Below are 17662 nucleotides of genomic sequence, written 5' to 3'. Positions count from 1 at the left end.
CCAGACTGAGAGATTGAGGTGCAGCCGGGCATGTCTGGAGTGACGAATGTGAGAGCAATCAGCAAGAGCAACGGGGCGACACGGCCCAGGCCTCCGAGGAGGCTGGAGGAGGGGTGTGACTCGGAAGCCACGGAGCACGGCAGGGGCCCTTGGCTGCTGGGAAGTGAGGCCCTGTCACCACTCTTCTCTAACCCAGAGCGGGTTCTCCGGAGTACTTCCTGGGCTGAAATCCCGGGGCCCGGGGTCGGGGTTTGGGGATGGAAATAGGCGTAAGATTTGCAGAGTCCAATCTGGATAGACCCTTGATATTATTATTATTATTATTTTATTATTATTTTTTTTGCGGTACGCGGGCCTCTCACTGTCGTGTCCTCTCTCGTTGCAGAGCACAGGCTCCGGGCGCGCAGGCTCAGCGGCCATGGCTCAGGGGCCCAGCCGCTCTGCAGCATGTGGGATCTTCCCGGACCAGGGCACGAACCCGTGTCCCCTGCTTCGGCAGGCGGACTCTCAACCACTGCGCCACCAGGGAAGCCCACCCTTGATATTATTAATACTAAAGATAATAACCACACCAGGGACCATTTAATGAATGCTCAAGCCAGGCACCAGCTGTGGAATCCTCATAACAACCTTCTGAGAGGATTATCTGCATTTCCAGATGCGTCTAGGGAGGCTTAAACAACTGGATGTGCTCTTCTGCTAACAACCCCGCGCAGCTTCCCATTGCCTGGTCAGGCTACCACTTCAGAGCTGTGTGATTTTGGGCAAGTTCTTAACCTCTCTGAGTCTCGGTTTCCTTCTCTATAAATTGGAGATTACCCATAGTCCTTATTTCATAATCTAGTCCTATGCAAATAAGTTAGTAAGCGTAAAGTATTGGTAACCAGGACTGGCTCATGATAAGCCTGTGTTTGCAATATTGCCCTATCTTGCAGCAAATCTAAGATGTCAACGATTGTAAAAGATGCCACTGAAGAAAATGCCACTAAAAGAAGAATGCTGCCAGTTAACTACGTCCCAAGGCTCTTTCATCGCTAGACTATTTCATACTTCCCGAAGGAGCTCTTTTTGACTTAGACATAGATTCTCATCATACATAATTCTGATGCACACATAAAAAGGAAAATATAAGCAAAATAAATAGCTTACGCTGTTCAGAAAACTCCTTCACATTTGGAATCCGACAGAGGCGCGATGTCTGTGTTTCCCTGCCACCCACTCCTGTGAGGCATCAAGAGTTCGGGAGAGCAGTGCTCCCCCCTGAAATTCATAAGACAACCAGAAACCACCAGCAGCCATCAGAGTCCGAAGCCAACTTTGCAGGACTGCAGAGCAAGCTGACTCTGGATTTCGGCTTTGGGAGTGTGGCTGACAAGTCTGGTTCCTCTCCCCTGGGAGCTCCCCCCATTTGGGGCCTGGAGTTAAGAGTGCTCCGCTCTTGTCTCTGGGGTTTTCTCCCAAGCTGCTGATGCCCTTTCGGCAGGGTTTGATGTTTCTGAAGTGTGGGCACGTGCAGACAATGACAATGATGTCAGGACTGTTGCTGACTAGCCAGCAACTCTACCATGTAACCTGACTTTAGAGATTTAAATGTGAGAAGCAAAGGGTCTGGGAATCCATGAAACATGAATAATTTCTGAACTTTACACAGGCCACGCTTCCAACTGCCACGGAACGCTTGCACATTCTGCTTCGGCTGCTTGAAATACCCTTCCTTCCTCCCCACTTTGCCTAGTTCACCCAGTTATCCCTGATCTCAGCTTCATGGTCACCCCCCCCACCCCACCCCCCATGTCTTTCCTGATCATCCCACTGAAGTCAAATCCCTTCCCTATCAATGCACGTAGTACAGCTGCAATGTTACATTTTGTGTATGTGTGTGTGTGTGTGCGTGCACACGCGTGTGTGCGTGTGTGTATGTGTGATTTTCTGCGTAGCTGTCTCCCCGGTGTACTGTGCGTCCCACGGGGGCAGGGACTATGTGGCTTTTTACTACATCTCAGTACCCAGCAATGTCCCACATGTAGCCCAGTAGTGAGCAGTGGGGGAACCGGGGTGTCCTCCTGGCCTCCTGGTTTATCTACGAGACACGTGCCGCTGGTCTCTGCATTGAACTGTGTCCCTCAGAGGCTGGATTCTAACTCACTTCTTTCACAGATGGGAAATTGAGGCCTGTGAGGTCACTAGCCCACGGGCTAGACGTCCTGTCTCAGTCCAGTGTATATAGAGTATGGGGGGGGGTCCGAGGAAGGGGTACTCACTTCTGGTCGGGGTTCAGAGGAGGCTTGACATGGGAGGCGGCACCTCCCAAGCTTCATAGGTTGGGAGGGTGATTTGGGTAAGTTTGGGAAACATCAAGGGGAAAGGGAAGCCAGGCAAATCAGAAGATGCAGGTGTGGGCACCTAGATGCCCCGTGTAAGGCCCCTTCTGAGGTCCTGGAAGGTACAAGGCCGAGGTCACCCTCTTGGGTTTCAAGTTGGGTAACCGAGGCCCAGAGAGGAGGAGGACTCACCTGCCATTGTCCATCGAGCCAGGAGAGCTGTGGGCCTTGCTCCTGGGTGGCCCTGACTCCACCGCCCCCCGCTAACCTCTGGGCTGGCCCTGCCCGAGATGCTGGGAGGATGCAGGGAGGCGAAGCGGCGGGTGCTGAGGCAGGACTCCGGGGGTGCATGGGCCTGCCAGCACCCGGAAGGAGGAAGCTGCACAGGGTGTCTGTGGCTGGGCCTGGGCCCACTCGGGGACTTCCTCTTCCTCTCAGGGCAGGTGTAGCCGCCAGAGCGGGACCAACACCCTGACCCCGTCATGGATGGGGGCAAGGGGCCCAGGATCAGAGACTTCCTGAATGGGAGCCTGGCCACCTGGGTGAGGGGGCAGTCCGAGGGAGTCTGGGGAGGGGAAATGAGCAGCAGGGAGGGGCTGGTGTGGGGTGGGGGGAGAGGGGGCAGAGCTGGGGCCTGAGGGGAGGTGGGGGCTCAGGTGGGGATGGAGAAGTCCAGGCACCTGTGCGGCAGGAAAAGGGGTCCAGGCCCGTGGCCAGTGGCATTCTGGGGACTGGTGAGGAGGAGGCTGTGCGGGCTCAGGAGGCAGGTCAGAGGGGCTCAGGATTCACTCTGCCGGTGCGGGCCTCCCACCCAGACCAGCTGACTCCTTTGTGTCCCCACAGGCGCTGGGCCTGGCCGGGCTGGTGGGGGAGCCGGAGGGGGAAGAAGAGGAGGAAGGAGAGGGGCCTCTTTGTCCGGAGACGAGGTTCTTACGCCTCAGCAACGGGGCCCTGCTTCTCCGGGTGCTGGGCATCATGTAAGGGGCATCAGAGGGGGACCCGGGGCATCTGCGGAGGGGTTTGAGGGGAGGGGGGCCAGGCAGCCTGGTGGGAAGAGCCTGAGGGGTGGTCGGCAGAGCCTGGTTTAGGGGAGGTGGGTCCTCAGTTACCCTTCCCACCTATCGTCCCCTGTGCCCACAGTGCCCCCAGTTCCCAAGGCGGCCCTCGAATGATCAGGGGCCACGATGGTCCCGCAGCCTGGCGGGTGTGGAATCTGAACCACCTGTGGGGCCGGCTGAGGGACTTCTACCAGGTGAGGGGTCAGGAGGGGGAGGCTGAGCCTGGGAGCCCCCTGCCTGCGGGAAGGCCCTTCTCACATCTCCCACCCTGTCCGGTCTGTCCGTCCGTCCGCCGCCCGTCCGCCGCCCGTCCACCGCCTGTCCGCCGCCGCAGGAGGAGCTGCAGCTGCTGATCCTGTCTCCACCCCCAGACCTCCAGGCGCTGGGGTTTGACCCCTTCTCAGGTGCTCTCTCCCACCACCCCTTCCTGCTTCTTCCCCCTATCCCTGCCCGTTAACCCCTTGTGGCTTGTACCCTGCAGAGGAGGCGGTGGAGGAGCTGGAAGGCATCCTTAGGCTACTGCTGGGGGCATCAGTGCAGGTGAGTGGGGCAGGGAAGGGCAGGGTCCAGCTTTGGCCACAGAGGTGGGAGACTCCGGTGTGAGCCTCACTGTCCCCTCCTCATCCCCCTGCTGCCCCTGCAGTGTGAGCACCGGGAACTGTTCATCCGGCACATCCAGGGCCTCAGCCTCGAGGTCCAGAGTGAGCTGGCTGCTGCCATCCAGGAGGTACAAGTTTGGTCGGCCGTCTGGGACACCCTGCCCCCTACTTCTTTGGCTGACCTGCTCTCCCTGTGCCTCCAGGTGACCCAGCCCGGGGCCGGCTTGGTGCTGGCGCTGGCTGGGCCTGAGCCTGGGGAGCTGGCGCCTCCAGAGCTGGAGATGCTGTCCCGGAGCCTGGTGGGGACACTTTTGAGGCTGGCTCGGGAGCGGGACGTGGGGGCCCAGGTACGAGGCGGCCGGAGGAGGAAGAGGAGGGCCACGGGGACCCAGCCCTGTGCTGGGGGTGCAGTTGGGGGTGGGGCGCTGCAACCGTCACACACACCTTGTGGTGCTCGGGGCAGATGTGGGGCTCTTGGGGTGGGTTACTCCTGACCCCTGACCTTTGACGTCCCCCAGCGGCTGGCTGAGTTGCTGCTGGAGCGGCAGCCGGCAGCCCCCTTGTTGCCTGAGGCTCCTGCCAGGACTCCCCAGGAGGGCGCCTCACACCACCTGGCCCTGCAGCTGGCCAACACCAGGGCCCAACTGCGGCACGTCCGGCAGGAGCTGTGAGCGCTGCTGGCTGGGAAGGACCTGGCGGGGTGGGGGTGGTGGGGGGCGGGCAGGGAGCGCCGCTTAGGTCTGGGTGGGGTCCGGATGGGGATCAGGCCTAGCAAGAGCTGGAGGGTGGAGGTCGCCAGACCCCTCCTGCGTCCCTTCCCTCCAGGGAGGAGAAAGCCGAGCTGCTGCTAGATTCCCAGGTGGAGGTGCAGGGCTTGGAGGCCGAAATTCGAAGGCTCCGCCAGGAGGTGCGCTCAGATGCCCCCAAACATGGCCGCATTCCCTAACCCGCTCCCCGCACCTTCCCCAGCCTACTGCCTCCCCCAACCCGGCTCCTTCCCGTCCTCATCCCTCTGGCCAGCGGGTGGCCCTTCCTAGCTCCGCACCATCTGGCCCAGGCCCAGGCGCTGTCCGGACAGGCCAAGCGGGCTGAGCTGTACCGCGAGGAGGCGGAGGCGCTGCGGGAGCGGGCCGGCCGCCTGCCCCGCCTGCAGGAGGAACTGCGACGCTGCCGGGAACGGCTGCAGGCAGCAGAGGCCTGCAAGGGCCAGCTGGAGGTGAGGCGGGCGACGGGGGCTGCAGGGGGCGGGGCATGGGGGGCGCGGCCTGCTGGGGACAGGGTGGGCCTCGAGAGGAGCGAATTTGGGCCAAGGGAAAGGTCAGGCCTGATGGAGGGAATAGTCACCGCTAGGAGAACGCGGTCGGGTGGTGTCTGGGGACAGGCCCTCTGGAGGATGGGGCAGATGGAGGGGAGAGGTGGAGGCTGTGGGTAAGGGTAGGTCCTGGAGAGGAGGGTGGGGCCAGTTGTAGGGGAGGCAGGGTCTGGAGAGAGCACCCAGCAACGGGGCTAAGTGGGGCTTAGAAGGACCTTGGAAGGCAGTTCCTGGGGAGAAGGGGCAAGGCCTACATAGGAGAAGGGCGGGGCCGGGTGCTAGGGAAGTGGTACCTGAAGAAACCTTGGAGGGGGAGGGGCAGATGGAGGGGAGAGGCGGGGCCTGGAGAGCAACAAGGGTGCAGGGTCAGATGGGGGAGTGGAGCCAGGGTCTGTGGCCCCGGAGTGCTGGGGGCATCGCACCACCGGCTCTCTCTGCTCCCCCACCAGGAGGAGCGGGTGCTCTCCGGGGCTCTGGAAGCCTCGAAGGCGCTGCTGGAGGAGCAGCTGGAGGCCGCTCAGGAGCGCTGTGCTCGGCTGCATGAGACCCAGCGGGAGAACCTGCTGCTGCGGACCCGGCTGGGCGAGGCCCATGCGGTGAGATTCCCAGAGTGAGCCCTGGTCACGCAGTGATCTGTGACCCCAGTGGTGATGCCTGTGACTCCTACTCCTTGTTTCCCCTCGTGACCCTCTAGCCCACACACTTGGCCTGGCCCTGGCGGGGAGAGCTTGTCTGACCCTGCTCTCCCCTCCAGGAGCTGGACTCTTTGCGGCATCAGGTGGACCAGCTGGCAGAGGAGAACGTGGAGCTGGAGTTGGAGCTTCAGCGGAGCCTGGAGCCAGCCCCGGGCTCCCCTGGGGAGGGTGAGTGGGACCCCAGTGGAGGGGCTGTGGGTGGGAGGCTGCCTGTGTTTTCCTGAACCTTAGTGGGGACAGCTCCTGATTTCATCCCCTTCCCCCGGGTGTGTCGGGGGGTGGGGGGTGTGGGTGAGGAGCCATAAGGTAGCAAAGGGGTCCTGACCTCATCTCCCACACCCCAGCGCCCCTGCCAGGAGCAGCTCCCTCTCTGCATGACGAAGTGAGGGAGGCAGAGGCTGGGCGGCTGCGGACCCTGGAGCGGGAGAATCAGGAGCTTCGAGGCCTGCTCCGGGCGCTGCAGGGGCGGCCAGGTGGCCAGGTGAGTCCCCTCCCCCAAGCATCAGCATGTCCTTCCTGGCATCCTCCTCTGGGTTTGACCATCCCTCTCATGTGCCCTCAGCCCCCCCTGCTGGAGGAGCCGAGAGAGGACTCCGTGATTCCAGGGCCAGACTCAGCTCCCCAGACTCGGCGGGCCTCAGACCATGGCCCCCAGGGCTTGCCTGGTCAGGCAGGGGATGAAGGCCCCCAGGCTTTGGACCCGGCTCCCCTGGCGTCAGATTCAGCCCTCGAGGGGTTAGCTGAGTGTCCTCTGGCATCTGATTTGGACCCAAAGGTGGTGGAGAGGCCCCTCCAGGCGGCTGTCATGGTGCCTGTAGGCACGATGGCCCAGGAGTCAGGCCCCGCTGTAGAGGCACAGGAGTCCCTGAAGAAGGCTGGCCTTGGAGCCCCTCTCCAGACCCCTGCCTCTGGGGCCCCACCTCAGGGTCCAGAGATCAAAATTCAGGCCCAGCTGTCGCTGGGAGGAGAGACTGGAGAGTCGGTGCCTGAGGCCTTGGGGCTGAGACGGCAGGACCCTGGGAGCAAACCCGGACTCTCGGAGCCCAGCCTCTGTGGGCAGTTGGAGGAGACCCTAGACCAGAGGCTGGACCTACCCAAGGGGCGAGCAGAGGCCAGAAAGCATGAAGAGAAGTTGGAGAGGATGGTCGGGGACCCAGTCCAACAAAAACCACAGCAGAAGGTGGAAGGGGCTCCTGAGGCCCAGACCTGGGAGGGGAGGATCCCAGGGGAGATCCTGGCCAGTGGTGTCCCAGAGCAGGAGGCCCTCAAGGACGAGATGGCACGGCTGAGGAGAGAGGCTGAGGCTCTTCGAGCTGAGCTGGAGGCCCAGGCCTGGAGGCTGGAGGCCCGAGGCACGGAGGCCGCCCGCCTCTCCGAGGAGCTGGCTCAGGCACGGAGGGCAGAGGCTGAGGCCCACCGGGAGGTGGAGGCCCAGGCCCGGGAGCTGGCCCGGCTGCGGGAGGCGGTGGAGGCCGCTGGCCGGGAGCTGGAGGCTGCGTCGCGGGAGCGGGGGGCGCTGGCGGAGGTCCTGGCAGCGACGGGCCGCGAGCGGAGGCAGTGGGAGCGAGAGGCGCCCAGGCTGCGGGCCCGGGCCGAGGCGGCCGAGGAGCGGTTGCAGGCGCTGCAGAGCCAGAGCCACCTGCACCTGGAGGAGGCCGAGCGGGAGCGCCGGGAGAGGCAGGCCCTCCAGGAGGTACGTCGGGGCTCGTAGCCGGGGTCAGGAAGCAGGGTTCCAGGCCAGTTGCTGGGTTTGGGGTTATTAATTCCATCAGCAGCCGCTGAGTGCCCAGCACTGAGCTGGGGCCGGAAATAGAAAGGTGAAGTCCCCTCCTGCCTCCCAAAGGCATGCCTGGCTTGGGAGAGGGGCAGATGTCCCCTGCCTTTGATGGGATGGCTGTAGCAGGTGGGCACGGAGCTAGATGGCCTGGGTGCAAATCCTGGCTCTCTGACTGTGGCGCTTTACTCAGCTCTGTCCCGGTGCCTCCCTCGGTGAAATGGGGGTGCTCTTCGTAGCTGCCTCAGCGGGTCTTTGGAAGACCAAGGGAGATAATGGCGTGAGGAGCCTAGTTCATGCTGGGCGAAGGCTCAAGATACGTTGGTTGTTACATGCAAAGTGCTTTGAGAGCCCCACGGGAAAGGGAGCTGATGCCAGGGTCGGGGCAAGGAGGCTTCGGGGAGGGTTCTAAGGAAAGATGGAGATTTCATCAGAGAGAACAGCATGTGCAAAGACCTGAAGGCATTAGAGATGCTCAGGGGCCCAGGAGATGTGGGGGAAGGTGGAGAAGTACATTGGACCAGCGTTGTAGGTGTTGGTACTCCATCCCCAGGCAGGGAAATTCACCCAAGGGTGTGGGCAGACCTGTGTGAGGATGCGTTTGGGGAGGGTCACCTTGGTGTACAGGGGAAGCTGGGGCCATAAGGAGGCAGTGCCAGTGGTCAAGGTGGCAGGTGAGGGAATTCCCTGGCAGTCCAGTGGTTAGGACTCCATGCTTCCACTGCAGGGGCACAGGTTCAATCCCTGGTCGGGGAACTAAGATCCTGCAAGCTGCGTGGTGCGGCCAAAAAAAAAAAAAAGGTGGCAGGTGAGGCTGGCTGGAGCTGGGATGGGAGATGGAGGAGAGAGAAGACCTGGAAACCCCTCTATTCATTCAGTCAAGCATGTTTGTGGGCATCTCCTTGGCACCAGGCCCTATACCAGGCAGCCAGTGCATGTGTCCTTCGGGTGATGCTCACTCACAGTCTGGGGTGGAGACAGGACCGTGCGGGGAGCCGTGGGGGTCCAGGAAGCACACTGGACTCAGGCTGGGGCACGTCAGGGAAGGCTTCCTGGAGGAGGAGGTACAGGCCCGAGTTTGTAGGGGTGGAGTGTGAGGAGGGGAGTGGAGGGAGGTGAGACTAAGCCTTCATTAATCAGGTTTCCTATAGGGCAGGGCTTTGTCTTCCTTATGAGCAAAGGAAGGAGTTGCAGCTGTTTTCATGAGGGCAATGAGGAGTCACTGGAGGGTTTAAAGTGAGCAGAGTGGTCAGGTCTGCGGGACTGAAGGCCCCTCAGGGGAAGCAGAGGAGACCACAAGGCAATGGGATGGGTGTTCAGGCCAGTGGGGCACAGTGCTGAGGGGAAGGTGTGCTGCAGACGAGGAATCACATGTTCTGGCTGAGCAGTTTCCAGTTTCATCCCTGTTGCACAGAGGAGGGCACTGAGATCCGGAGAGGATAAGTTATTTGCTCCGAGAGGCCTCCTGATGGAGAGGAGTGAGGAACAGGCTGTTGGCTTGGCCTGGGGAGTGTGAGAATTGGAGGTGTGGGTGAGAGGGTAAGGCCAAGAGGTTGTCTCTGGGGTCCACTTTGTAGGAGGTGACTGAGAGATGCTGTCAGACTTACCTGGATTATATCTCAGATCCCCTACTCAACTGTGTGGCTTGGGGCCAGTTACTTAACCTCTCAGAGTCTCAGTTTCTTTACCTGAAACCAGAATAAAAACAATACCTGTGTCACAGGATCCTGTAAGGTAATGAACGTAGAGAGTTTGGGGCAGTACCTGGCACTCAGTATGGGCTTAATCCGTAGAGAGGGAGTGCCAGCAGGTGGGCAGTGAAGGTAGGGGTAGGGCTGGCCGGCTGGAGGAGCCGGCTCTGAGGACCAAGAGGGTGGAAGAGGCTGAGGACAAAGGGAAATTTAGTGAGATTTCCTGGTGGAGCAGTTCCTGGTGATAGCTGGGTGTGGTACAGGCCGGGGTGGCTGGCCAGGGGAAGGAGGGCAGGGAACCAGGGGCCAAGGGGCTCGTCCAAGTGGGCCTCCCGGCTAGGGGGAGGGCAGGAGGCATGGTGGATGGGGCATTGAAGGCTGTGGCCAGAGCCTGCAGGGGGCAGGGCAGGGGTCTGGCCCGAGATGCAGGTCTTCCTGGGCACCACTGTTCTTCCTATTCTCTGCCCTGGGGCTCTTGTGGCTGCTGGCTGCAGGCAGCAGGGACACATGGGACTCTTAGTTTTTCAATGAGAGGCCGTGGCCAAGGGTGTCTAGAAGTGCAGTGACCCTGGGCGGTGGTCTGGGTGGGGTTGCTAAGCCAGGAAGATCAGAGTACGGGTTGGTAGACCCCATTTCCAAAGGTAGGATTTGGCGGGCGGCTGTCATGGTCGGGCCTTCCCCAGGGTTTCATCCTGCCAGGGCCCCCACCCCCCGTACCTCAGAATGGTTTGACCTACCTCGTGGGGCCCACAGGCCAGAGTGGGTCTCCTATCCACTTCCGCAGTGGTATGGCCCAACCGCCACAGGCTGCCTGGCCAGCGGCATCCTGGCCCTCCCCCTCCCAGCTCCCACTGTGGTTAGGCCTGGCCTTCACCAAGTTCCTGCCCTCTGTGGCCACCCTCCTGTGGCTGAGGGTACTCTCCAGACCCGCCTCGTCCGAGCCCCTCTTTCCCTCACATGACCTGTGTGGCCTCAGAACGTAGGTGAATCCAGCTGTCACTGGGCACGTGAGGAACCATGGGCTCAGAGAGGTGAAGACGTTTGCCCAGCGAGTGTCTCTGACTCCGGGCCCAGGGGCCTCCCTCACACCCTGGCAGGCTTATAATCCCCAGCTCTTTCATACCCACTCTACAAGGCGACCAGGCCTTGTTCCCATTTTACAGATGGGGGAGTAGAGCCCCAAAGGGTTAAAGATATTTGCCCAGGGTGACAAAGCAAGGACAGAAAGCCGGGTCTCCTGACTCTCAGGCCTGGGTGAGGGCGGTGGTCTGTCCTTCTGGCTCTGAGGCTTCTCTGCCTGCCCTCAGGAGCTAGAGAAGGCCATGGTGCGGGGCCAGGAGCTGGGGGCCCGGCTGGAGCATCTGCAGAGTGAGCTGGAACGGGCGGCTCTGGAGCACCAGGAATTTCTGCGGGAACAGGAGTTCCAGCAGCAAAGGTGGGGTGTTGCCCGAGGGGCAGAGAGGGGCAGGCAAGGACCTGGGGAGGGCTGGGAGCCAAGACTTCTCCTGGCAGGTACCAGGGCCTGGAGCAGCGGCTGGAAGCTGAGCTGCAGGTGGCAGCCACCAGCAAGGAGGAGGCACTGCTGGCACTCAAAAAGAGGGCCCTGCAGCTGGAGGAAGAGCTGTTCCAGGTGAGGCCACTGCCCTGCTTGCCAGGGCCTCAGCCCACTCCTCCCTCCATCCTGCACACAGACAGCCAGGGCCGCGTGCACTCGTATCGCCCCCTTGGTCTTGCCCCTCAATCTTGGCCAGTTGCTCGCCTTGTGCCCCGATTTGGGGCCTATAGCAGGGAGCACTGTGCTGGGAGCCAGGCGGCTCTGCCCGGGCCTCGTCTCCCCCATTCCTCAAATGGGCAGAGCCTGGCGGCTTTACTCTGAGACAACTGCTGTGTCCCTCATGCGCTGGCTCCACCACTTCCTGAGCTCAACGACTATTGTCCTAAGTCGGGAATCGTTTCTGATGGCCCTGTTGCATGCGGGCTCAGCGCCGCTCTGGTGCGGCCCCATAGCAGGTTGCCACCGCCCTCAGGGAGCTCACTGTCCACCTGGGACAGAGGCAAGAACACAGGCGACCATAGCCAGTGGGCCCCCAGCAGACTGCTTAGCTGGCAGGTGTGGGATTGATCGGGGGAGGTTTTCTGGAGAAAGCAGTGTTGAAACTGGGGCCCAGAGGAGGAGGAGGATGTGCAGAAGCAACAGCTCGGGCAGAGGCTGGGCTCTGCTGCAGAACCGAGAGACGGTGCAGAGAGTGACGGAGCGAGGAGGGCAGGGCTGCGGGATTCTGGGCCGTGGGTGCAGTGTGACCGGGGAGGGCTGCCAAAGAGGGTAAGGGTCTGCTGCGCTGTGCCCAGGCCGCTGCCACTCCCCCTCTCCTTGCAGCTGCGCCAGGGTGCTGTGGGACAGGGGCCTGAGAAGCAGGCTGAGCCGAGGGTCACGGAGGCCCAGAGCGCGCGGCTCATTGAGGTGGAGCGCAGTGTGAGTGTTGCCGTGGTGGGCACGGGGCTGGGGGGTGTGCCCCAGAGGCCTGGCACTGGCTAACCCCCTCCCTGCTGGGCAGAATGCAACGCTGGCCGCCGAGAAGGCGGCTCTGCAGGGGCAGCTGCAGCACCTGGAGGGGCAGCTGGGAAGCCTGCAAGGGCGCGCCCAGGAGCTGCTGCTGCAGAGTCAGCGGGCACAGGAGCACAGCAGCTGCCTGCAGGTGGGTGGCGGCTTGCGTACCTGTCCCCTGCCCTGTCGCTGCCCACTTCCTGCCCCTTCCCCCGACCCTGCCACTTCCCCTGTCCGTAACCCCTCTGCCTGCCTCTAGCCCCCACGTCAGTACCCGTTTCACCCCGTCTCCAGCCCTCTCCTCCACAGCCAGCCATCAGCCCCTCCTGCTTTCCCTGCCCCGACCGCAGCCCCATCTGTGCCATCCCTGCCTTCTGCCCCTTGCCCTCCCCTCCACGGCTGTCTCTGCCTTCGGATCCCTGGACCGCTCTCTCCTTTCCTCTGCCCTGCCCTCTGCCTTTTGCCCCCATCTCTTACCCCCTTTCTGGCCTGGGACGTCACCCAGCAGGCCCTACTCCCTCCTCTGGCCTAGGCTGAGAAGTCTGTACTGGAGCGGCAGGGCCAGGAGCTGCACAGAAAGCTGGGGGTGCTGGAGGAAGAGGTGCAGGCGGCGCGGCGCTCCCAGGAGGAGACCCGTGGGCAGCAGCAGGCCCTGCTTCGGGATCACGAGGCCCTGGCACAGCTGCAGCGGCGGCAGGAGGCTGAGCTAGAGGGACTGCTGGCCCGGCACCGCGACCTCAAGGCCAACATGCGGGCACTGGAGCTGGCCCACCGGGAGCTGCAGGGCCGGTGAGCCTCCTCCAAACTCCCAGCTCCTCTCCTGGGCACCCCCTATCTGCCCAGAGCAGGTTCCTTGGGTGGGTCTGATGCCACCAAGGCAGCAGTGCCACCAGTGGACCCACCTTCATTGCTGTGCCCTCTTGTGTGGCTGGGCTCTTTACACTTCCAGGGTGGGCTCACCCTGGGGCTCATTGGTGGTCGGGAGTGGTGGGTGCCTGGCACAGCGTTCTGCCCTGTGGCTTTGCCCCGGGGCTTATGCTTAGGGGAAGACGGACTTACAGGTCCAGACGGTCCAGCTACCTACACGCCCTGGCCTCGGTCCCTGCGGCCCTCTTAGCTCTTTGTTCATTGCAGGCACGAGCAGCTGCAGGCCCAGAGGGCCCACGTGGAGGCGCAGGAGGTGGCCCTGCTGGCAGAGCGTGAACGCCTGATGCAGGACGGGCATCGGCAGCGGGGCCTGGAGGAGGAGCTCCGGAGGCTGCAGAGTGAGCATGACAGGTACCAGCCCTGGCACAGCCCCTCGCCCTTCGGGCCAGTTCTCACTGTTCCCATCTGTGAAGTGGGTTGGTGGTGAGTTGATCGCTTTCCCTGTGGGGTCCTGCTTTGCCTCCTCTCCCCATCAAGGCTCCTCTGGCCCTCATGAGGGGCCTGGGGGTGGGGTGGGGCAAGTCCCCTTGGAGAACAGCTCTCCTTGCCCCTGCAGAGCTCAGACGCTGCTGGCGGAGGTGTCCCGGGAGCGAGGTGAGCTGCAGGGGGAACGCGGGGAGCTGCGGGGCCGGCTGGCGAGGCTGGAGCTGGAGCGAGCACAGCTGGAGGCGCAGAGCCTGCGACTGCGAGAGTCCAACCAGCAGCTGGACCTGAGCGCCTGCCGGCTGGCCACACAGTGTGAGGTGTGGCGAGGGGTGGGTGGTGGCTGGGGAGGAAGGGTGGCTTGGAGGGGGCGTTGGGGGCTGGCAAGAGCGTGCAGAGAGTGGAAGGCGGCGGCCCCGAGCCCTGTCAAGCACCCCCGCTTGTCCTGCCGCCTGCCCCTGACAGCTGTTGACAGAGCTCCGGAGCGCCCAGGAAGAGGAGAACCGGCAGCTGCTGGCCGAGGTGCAGGCTCTGAGCCGGGAGAACCGGGAGCTCCTGGAGCGCAGCCTGGAGAGCCGGGACCACCTGCACCGCGAGCAGCGCGAGTACCTGTGAGGGGCCGTGGGGGCCGGCATGGCTGCCCCTTGGGTTGTTTATGGGGAGACGCCCTGGGAGGGCCTGGGAAAAGGGGGAGGCTGACCCCCAGGGGCTCGGGGCAGCGGGGATTTATCAGCCCATCCTGGGGTATGTCAGACTGTGTTAACGGGCAGGGTTGTACCAGGGTGTACCCCGTGTTCCTGCCCAGGCCTCAAGCCCACCTCCTCCCTCCCCATCCTCCCAGGGACCAGCTCAATGCCCTGCGCCGGGAGAAACAGAAGCTGGTGGAGAAGATCATGGACCAGTACCGCGTGCTGGAGCCTGGGCCCCTGCCCCGGACCAAGTGAGCGGCCCCTCCATCCTGGTGGGCCTGGGATCTTCCCTACCTAGCCCCTGCCCTGCCCTTCGAGCCCTGGCCCAGCCCAGGTCCAGGCCCCAGTGAGGGTTTGCCTGGCCTTTGCCATCCCAGACGTGGCCCTCTTGTCCCTCCTTCCTCCCTGGCCTTACCCCCTCTTGTGCCCTCTTGCCCCCAGGAAGGGCAGCTGGCTGGCAGACAAGGTGAAGAGGCTGATGCGGCCCCGGCGGGAGGGGGCGCGCCTGGGGGCCGATGGGGCTGGCAGCACCGAGAGCCTAGGGGCCCCCCCAGAGACGGAGCTCTCCGAGGGCAGGGAGGCAGACGGGACAGGTGGGTCTGGGGGTCAGGTGACCAAGATGGTCCCTACTCCATGTCCCCTACCCCCTGGCCCCGGGGCTTGCCAACGCCTCTGGTCTTCCTGTGTGGCTTGCACACGTGCTCCCCGCTGGCCTGCCCTGCTGCAACCTCTCCCCACTCCCCCAGATGGTTCCAGCAGCTCTTTGCCCTGCATCCCTGCTGTGTCCCTCTTGGCTGGCACCTCTCTTCTGCCTGCGCTGCCACCCACGCCATCCTGCCCAACCACAGCGGTACCTAGGACCTCGGAGCAGCAGGGGACTTTAGTGAGAAGTCATTTTTCCCTGTCAGCAGATGAGGAAACTGAGGCCCAGGGAGGGGAAACACCTTGCCCAAGGTCACACAGTGAGTTAGTGCCAGAACCAGCACAGGGTCCAGCCTCCTGTCGACACCTTCGCTCACCCAACCCTGCGCCCCTTCCTGCCTTCACCTCTGCAGCCGCCTGTCCCCTGTGGCCCCTGTGCAGCTTCTCCCTGCTGGCCCCTCCACTCTGCCCAGCCCCTCCTGGCACTGCTCTCATACCCTCCCTGCCTGTGCCTCTTGCAGGGTCCCCCTCACCGGCACCCATGCGCCGGGCCCAGAGCTCCCTGTGCCTGCGGGATGAGACCCTGGCAGGTGGGCAGCGGCGGAAACTCAGCTCAAGATTTCCTGTGGGGCGAAGCTCTGAGTCATTCAGCCCCGGGGACACGCCGCGGCAGAGATTCCGACAGCGGCGCCCAGGCCCGCTGGGGGCACCCAGCTCCCATGGCAAAGGTGAGGGAAAGGGTCCCTCCTCCCATTAGCCCCCCAGTTCCCTGTGGACCCACCAGCTCCATGGGGGAGGGGGCTTCCTTCCTGTCTCCTATGTCTCCCCACAAGCCCTGTTGCCTCTGTGTTGGTCCTCATGGCCCAGTGGCTGCCTTGTGCCCCCCCCCCCAGGACCTGGCATGGGATGGGATGGCTCTGTCGAGACCCTGGCGGAGCGTGAAGCAGATGCCAACAGAGAGGGTGAGTGGGGGCCTGGGAGGGAGGGTGGGTAATTGCCCTGCCAGGGGCCCCTGGCAGGCCTCAGTCACCCATTCACTCATTTGACAATGAACCTTTACGACGTGCCAGGTGATGCGCTAGCTGGGGATACAGCAGGGAACATTCTGGTGTGGGGAGGTGGAAGACAGCAAATAATATGCATAAAAATAATAATATGCATAAAAATAATAATTATCTACAACGGCTCATCCAACAGAAACCTGATGTGAGCTCCACGTGTAATTTAAAATTTTTAAGTAGCCTCATCAGGAGACGTAGAAAGAGACGTGTAAAATTAATTTTAATAACATATTTTGTTTAACTCAGTATGCCTAAACTATTATCATTTTAGTGTGTAGTCAGTGTAAAGGTCATTAATGAGGTATTTTCTATTATTTTTTTCACACTAAGTCTGAAGTCCAGTGGTATTTTACACCCAAGCACATTGCAGTTCAGACCGGCCACATCTCACGTGCCCAGTCCTATACTGGGCAGCTCAGCCCTAGGATATTAGGAGGTGCCAGTGTTCTGGGAAAAAAGGAGAGCAGGGTGAGTGAGATCAGGAGTGCTGGGTGGGCAGGCGGCAGTTTTAATTAGGGTGCTCACGCAGGTCTCCAGGAGGAGGTGAAGGAGAAGCAAAGGCTTGGAGGTGAGAGTATGTCCTGTCCACATATCTGGGGAATGGCTTCCCAGGCAGAGGGAACAGCCGAAGCGAAGGCCTGGCATGTTTGAGGCCTGGCAGGGCAGCCGGGAGTCCCCCGAGGGAGCGAGCCTGAGCTGAGCTTTTCCCTCCAGACGTCGAGGTGCAGGAATCGGAGAAACGGACTCTCGCCCCTTCCCTCAGCCAGTGACACTGCGTGGATGGGGAGCTTGGGAATGGAGTCTTCTCGACCCTGGAGTCTCACCAGGGGCCCCAGGCAGCCCAAGAATTTGGGGAGGCAGGGCACTTGTGGCGAATCCTTGGACAGGGAGGCCTGGGCCCCCAGGTCCTCCACAGCCTGCACTGGGGCCCCGAGCTGGAGCTGGGATGACTTTGTGGACAGGGGAGATGGCTGGCCCCCACAAACAGCTCCCACCTGGGGCTCCGCCATGCGGCCCTTGCTGAGGAGGTGGTCTCTGGGACACCCCCCAGCTGAAGGAGGCAGGCAGGAGTGGGCAAGAGAGCCCCCTGCCCGGTCCAGACGGCGAGCCAAGGACCATTTCCTGGGGACTGTGGCCCGGGCCCATGTCTGAGCCTTAGCTGGGATGTGAGGGACACGAGAATAAAGCTGGGATGCAACCACCTGAATCTGTGCTCTGTGTCTATCAGTCGCATCTAGGAGCCACTAGGTGCCAGGGACACATGTGGCCTGGAATCCTTCTCTGCTGGCAGAGGCCTGTGGCCGTTGGCCTCCTTGCCCTTCATGGGGCAGCAAAGGGCTTTCTTCAGGGGAGGGGCCCGCTGGGCTGGCCTGGACGACGTAGTGGTGGGGGGAGGGGGCGGAGGTTCTGGGTAGCCAGCAGAGTGGGTGGGGTCTGAGTCTGGGCTCAGCCTTTGCTTGAAAGGTGGGGTCTGGGCTCCCAAGTGTGGGGCAGGAGAAGTACCCAGAGGGCCTGCGCCCGCCCCCTGTACCCTCTTCTCTCCTTTTATTTCTTCCTGCCTCCTCGTCCTCTCTCCTCCATGCCTTTGGGGCTGAGCCCCTCCCCAGGGAATTTACCGCCCTTGGGGTGTCGCCCGGTGTCGGGGGCTGTTGTGGAGGGACACACGAGGTGGGAAGGATGCCGGGGTCTCTGACCAGGGCCTCTAGGGTGACTGACGCCCGGGAAGGGGGCCATTTGCCTGGGCGGCAGGATGTGAGTCAAGGCACCTGGGGCCGCCCAGAGTAGGGTGGGGCTGCCCGGTTGAGGTGAGGCAACCTGAATCTGGGGGTGGGAAGAGCTGGGAGGGGTGGCCAGGCCAGCCTCCCCAGGGTGACCTACTGCAGCCTGACTCACAGGGTTTCCACAGCCCTCCCCTTGGGGACAAC

At 62.4% G+C, this 17662-nt stretch overlaps 1 protein-coding gene across 2 annotated transcripts; it reads left to right on the top strand.

Moving 5' to 3' along the window:
• The first annotated feature begins 2774 nt into the window (after window positions 1–2774).
• Window positions 2775–16643, top strand: CCDC88B (coiled-coil domain containing 88B). Of its 2 annotated transcripts, none has more exons than XM_082626859.1 (27): window positions 2775–2863; window positions 3165–3298; window positions 3462–3573; window positions 3714–3783; window positions 3861–3919; window positions 4023–4106; window positions 4182–4325; window positions 4497–4645; window positions 4804–4885; window positions 5036–5194; window positions 5740–5886; window positions 6045–6153; window positions 6330–6466; window positions 6548–7678; window positions 10758–10885; window positions 10963–11080; window positions 11828–11923; window positions 12006–12146; window positions 12528–12784; window positions 13130–13273; window positions 13479–13665; window positions 13811–13956; window positions 14187–14285; window positions 14476–14627; window positions 15198–15404; window positions 15570–15638; window positions 16452–16643. In XM_082626859.1, exons 1-27 carry the CDS (start codon window positions 2804–2806, stop codon window positions 16505–16507), a joined length of 4377 nt encoding a protein of 1458 aa, XP_082482985.1. In that variant the 5' UTR covers window positions 2775–2803; the 3' UTR covers window positions 16508–16643. The 2 variants fall into 2 exon arrangements, with proteins under 2 accessions (XP_082482985.1, XP_082482984.1); XM_082626858.1 differs by lacking the exon at window positions 16452–16643 and adding an exon at window positions 16267–16436.
• Window positions 16644–17662: the final 1019 nt, after the last annotated feature.

This window comes from Mesoplodon mirus (genome assembly GCF_964341445.2).
Source record: "Mesoplodon mirus genome assembly, chromosome: 7".
NCBI lineage: Eukaryota > Metazoa > Chordata > Mammalia > Artiodactyla > Ziphiidae > Mesoplodon > Mesoplodon mirus.
The sequence above is the reverse complement of the archived record's forward strand: the minus strand, read 5'-3'. Positions and strand labels throughout refer to the sequence as shown.

Excerpts from the sequence above, each read along its gene's own strand:
- CCDC88B (XM_082626858.1), top strand. The coding sequence starts at position 2,804 with ATGGATGGGGGCAAGGGGCCCAGGATCAGAGACTTCCTGAATGGGAGC. Across the intron at positions 3,574-3,713 it reads GGCTGAGGGACTTCTACCAG|GAGGAGCTGCAGCTGCTGAT; the intron begins GTGAGGGGTCAG and ends CCGCCGCCGCAG. Across the intron at positions 5,887-6,044 it reads GGCTGGGCGAGGCCCATGCG|GAGCTGGACTCTTTGCGGCA; the intron begins GTGAGATTCCCA and ends TCTCCCCTCCAG.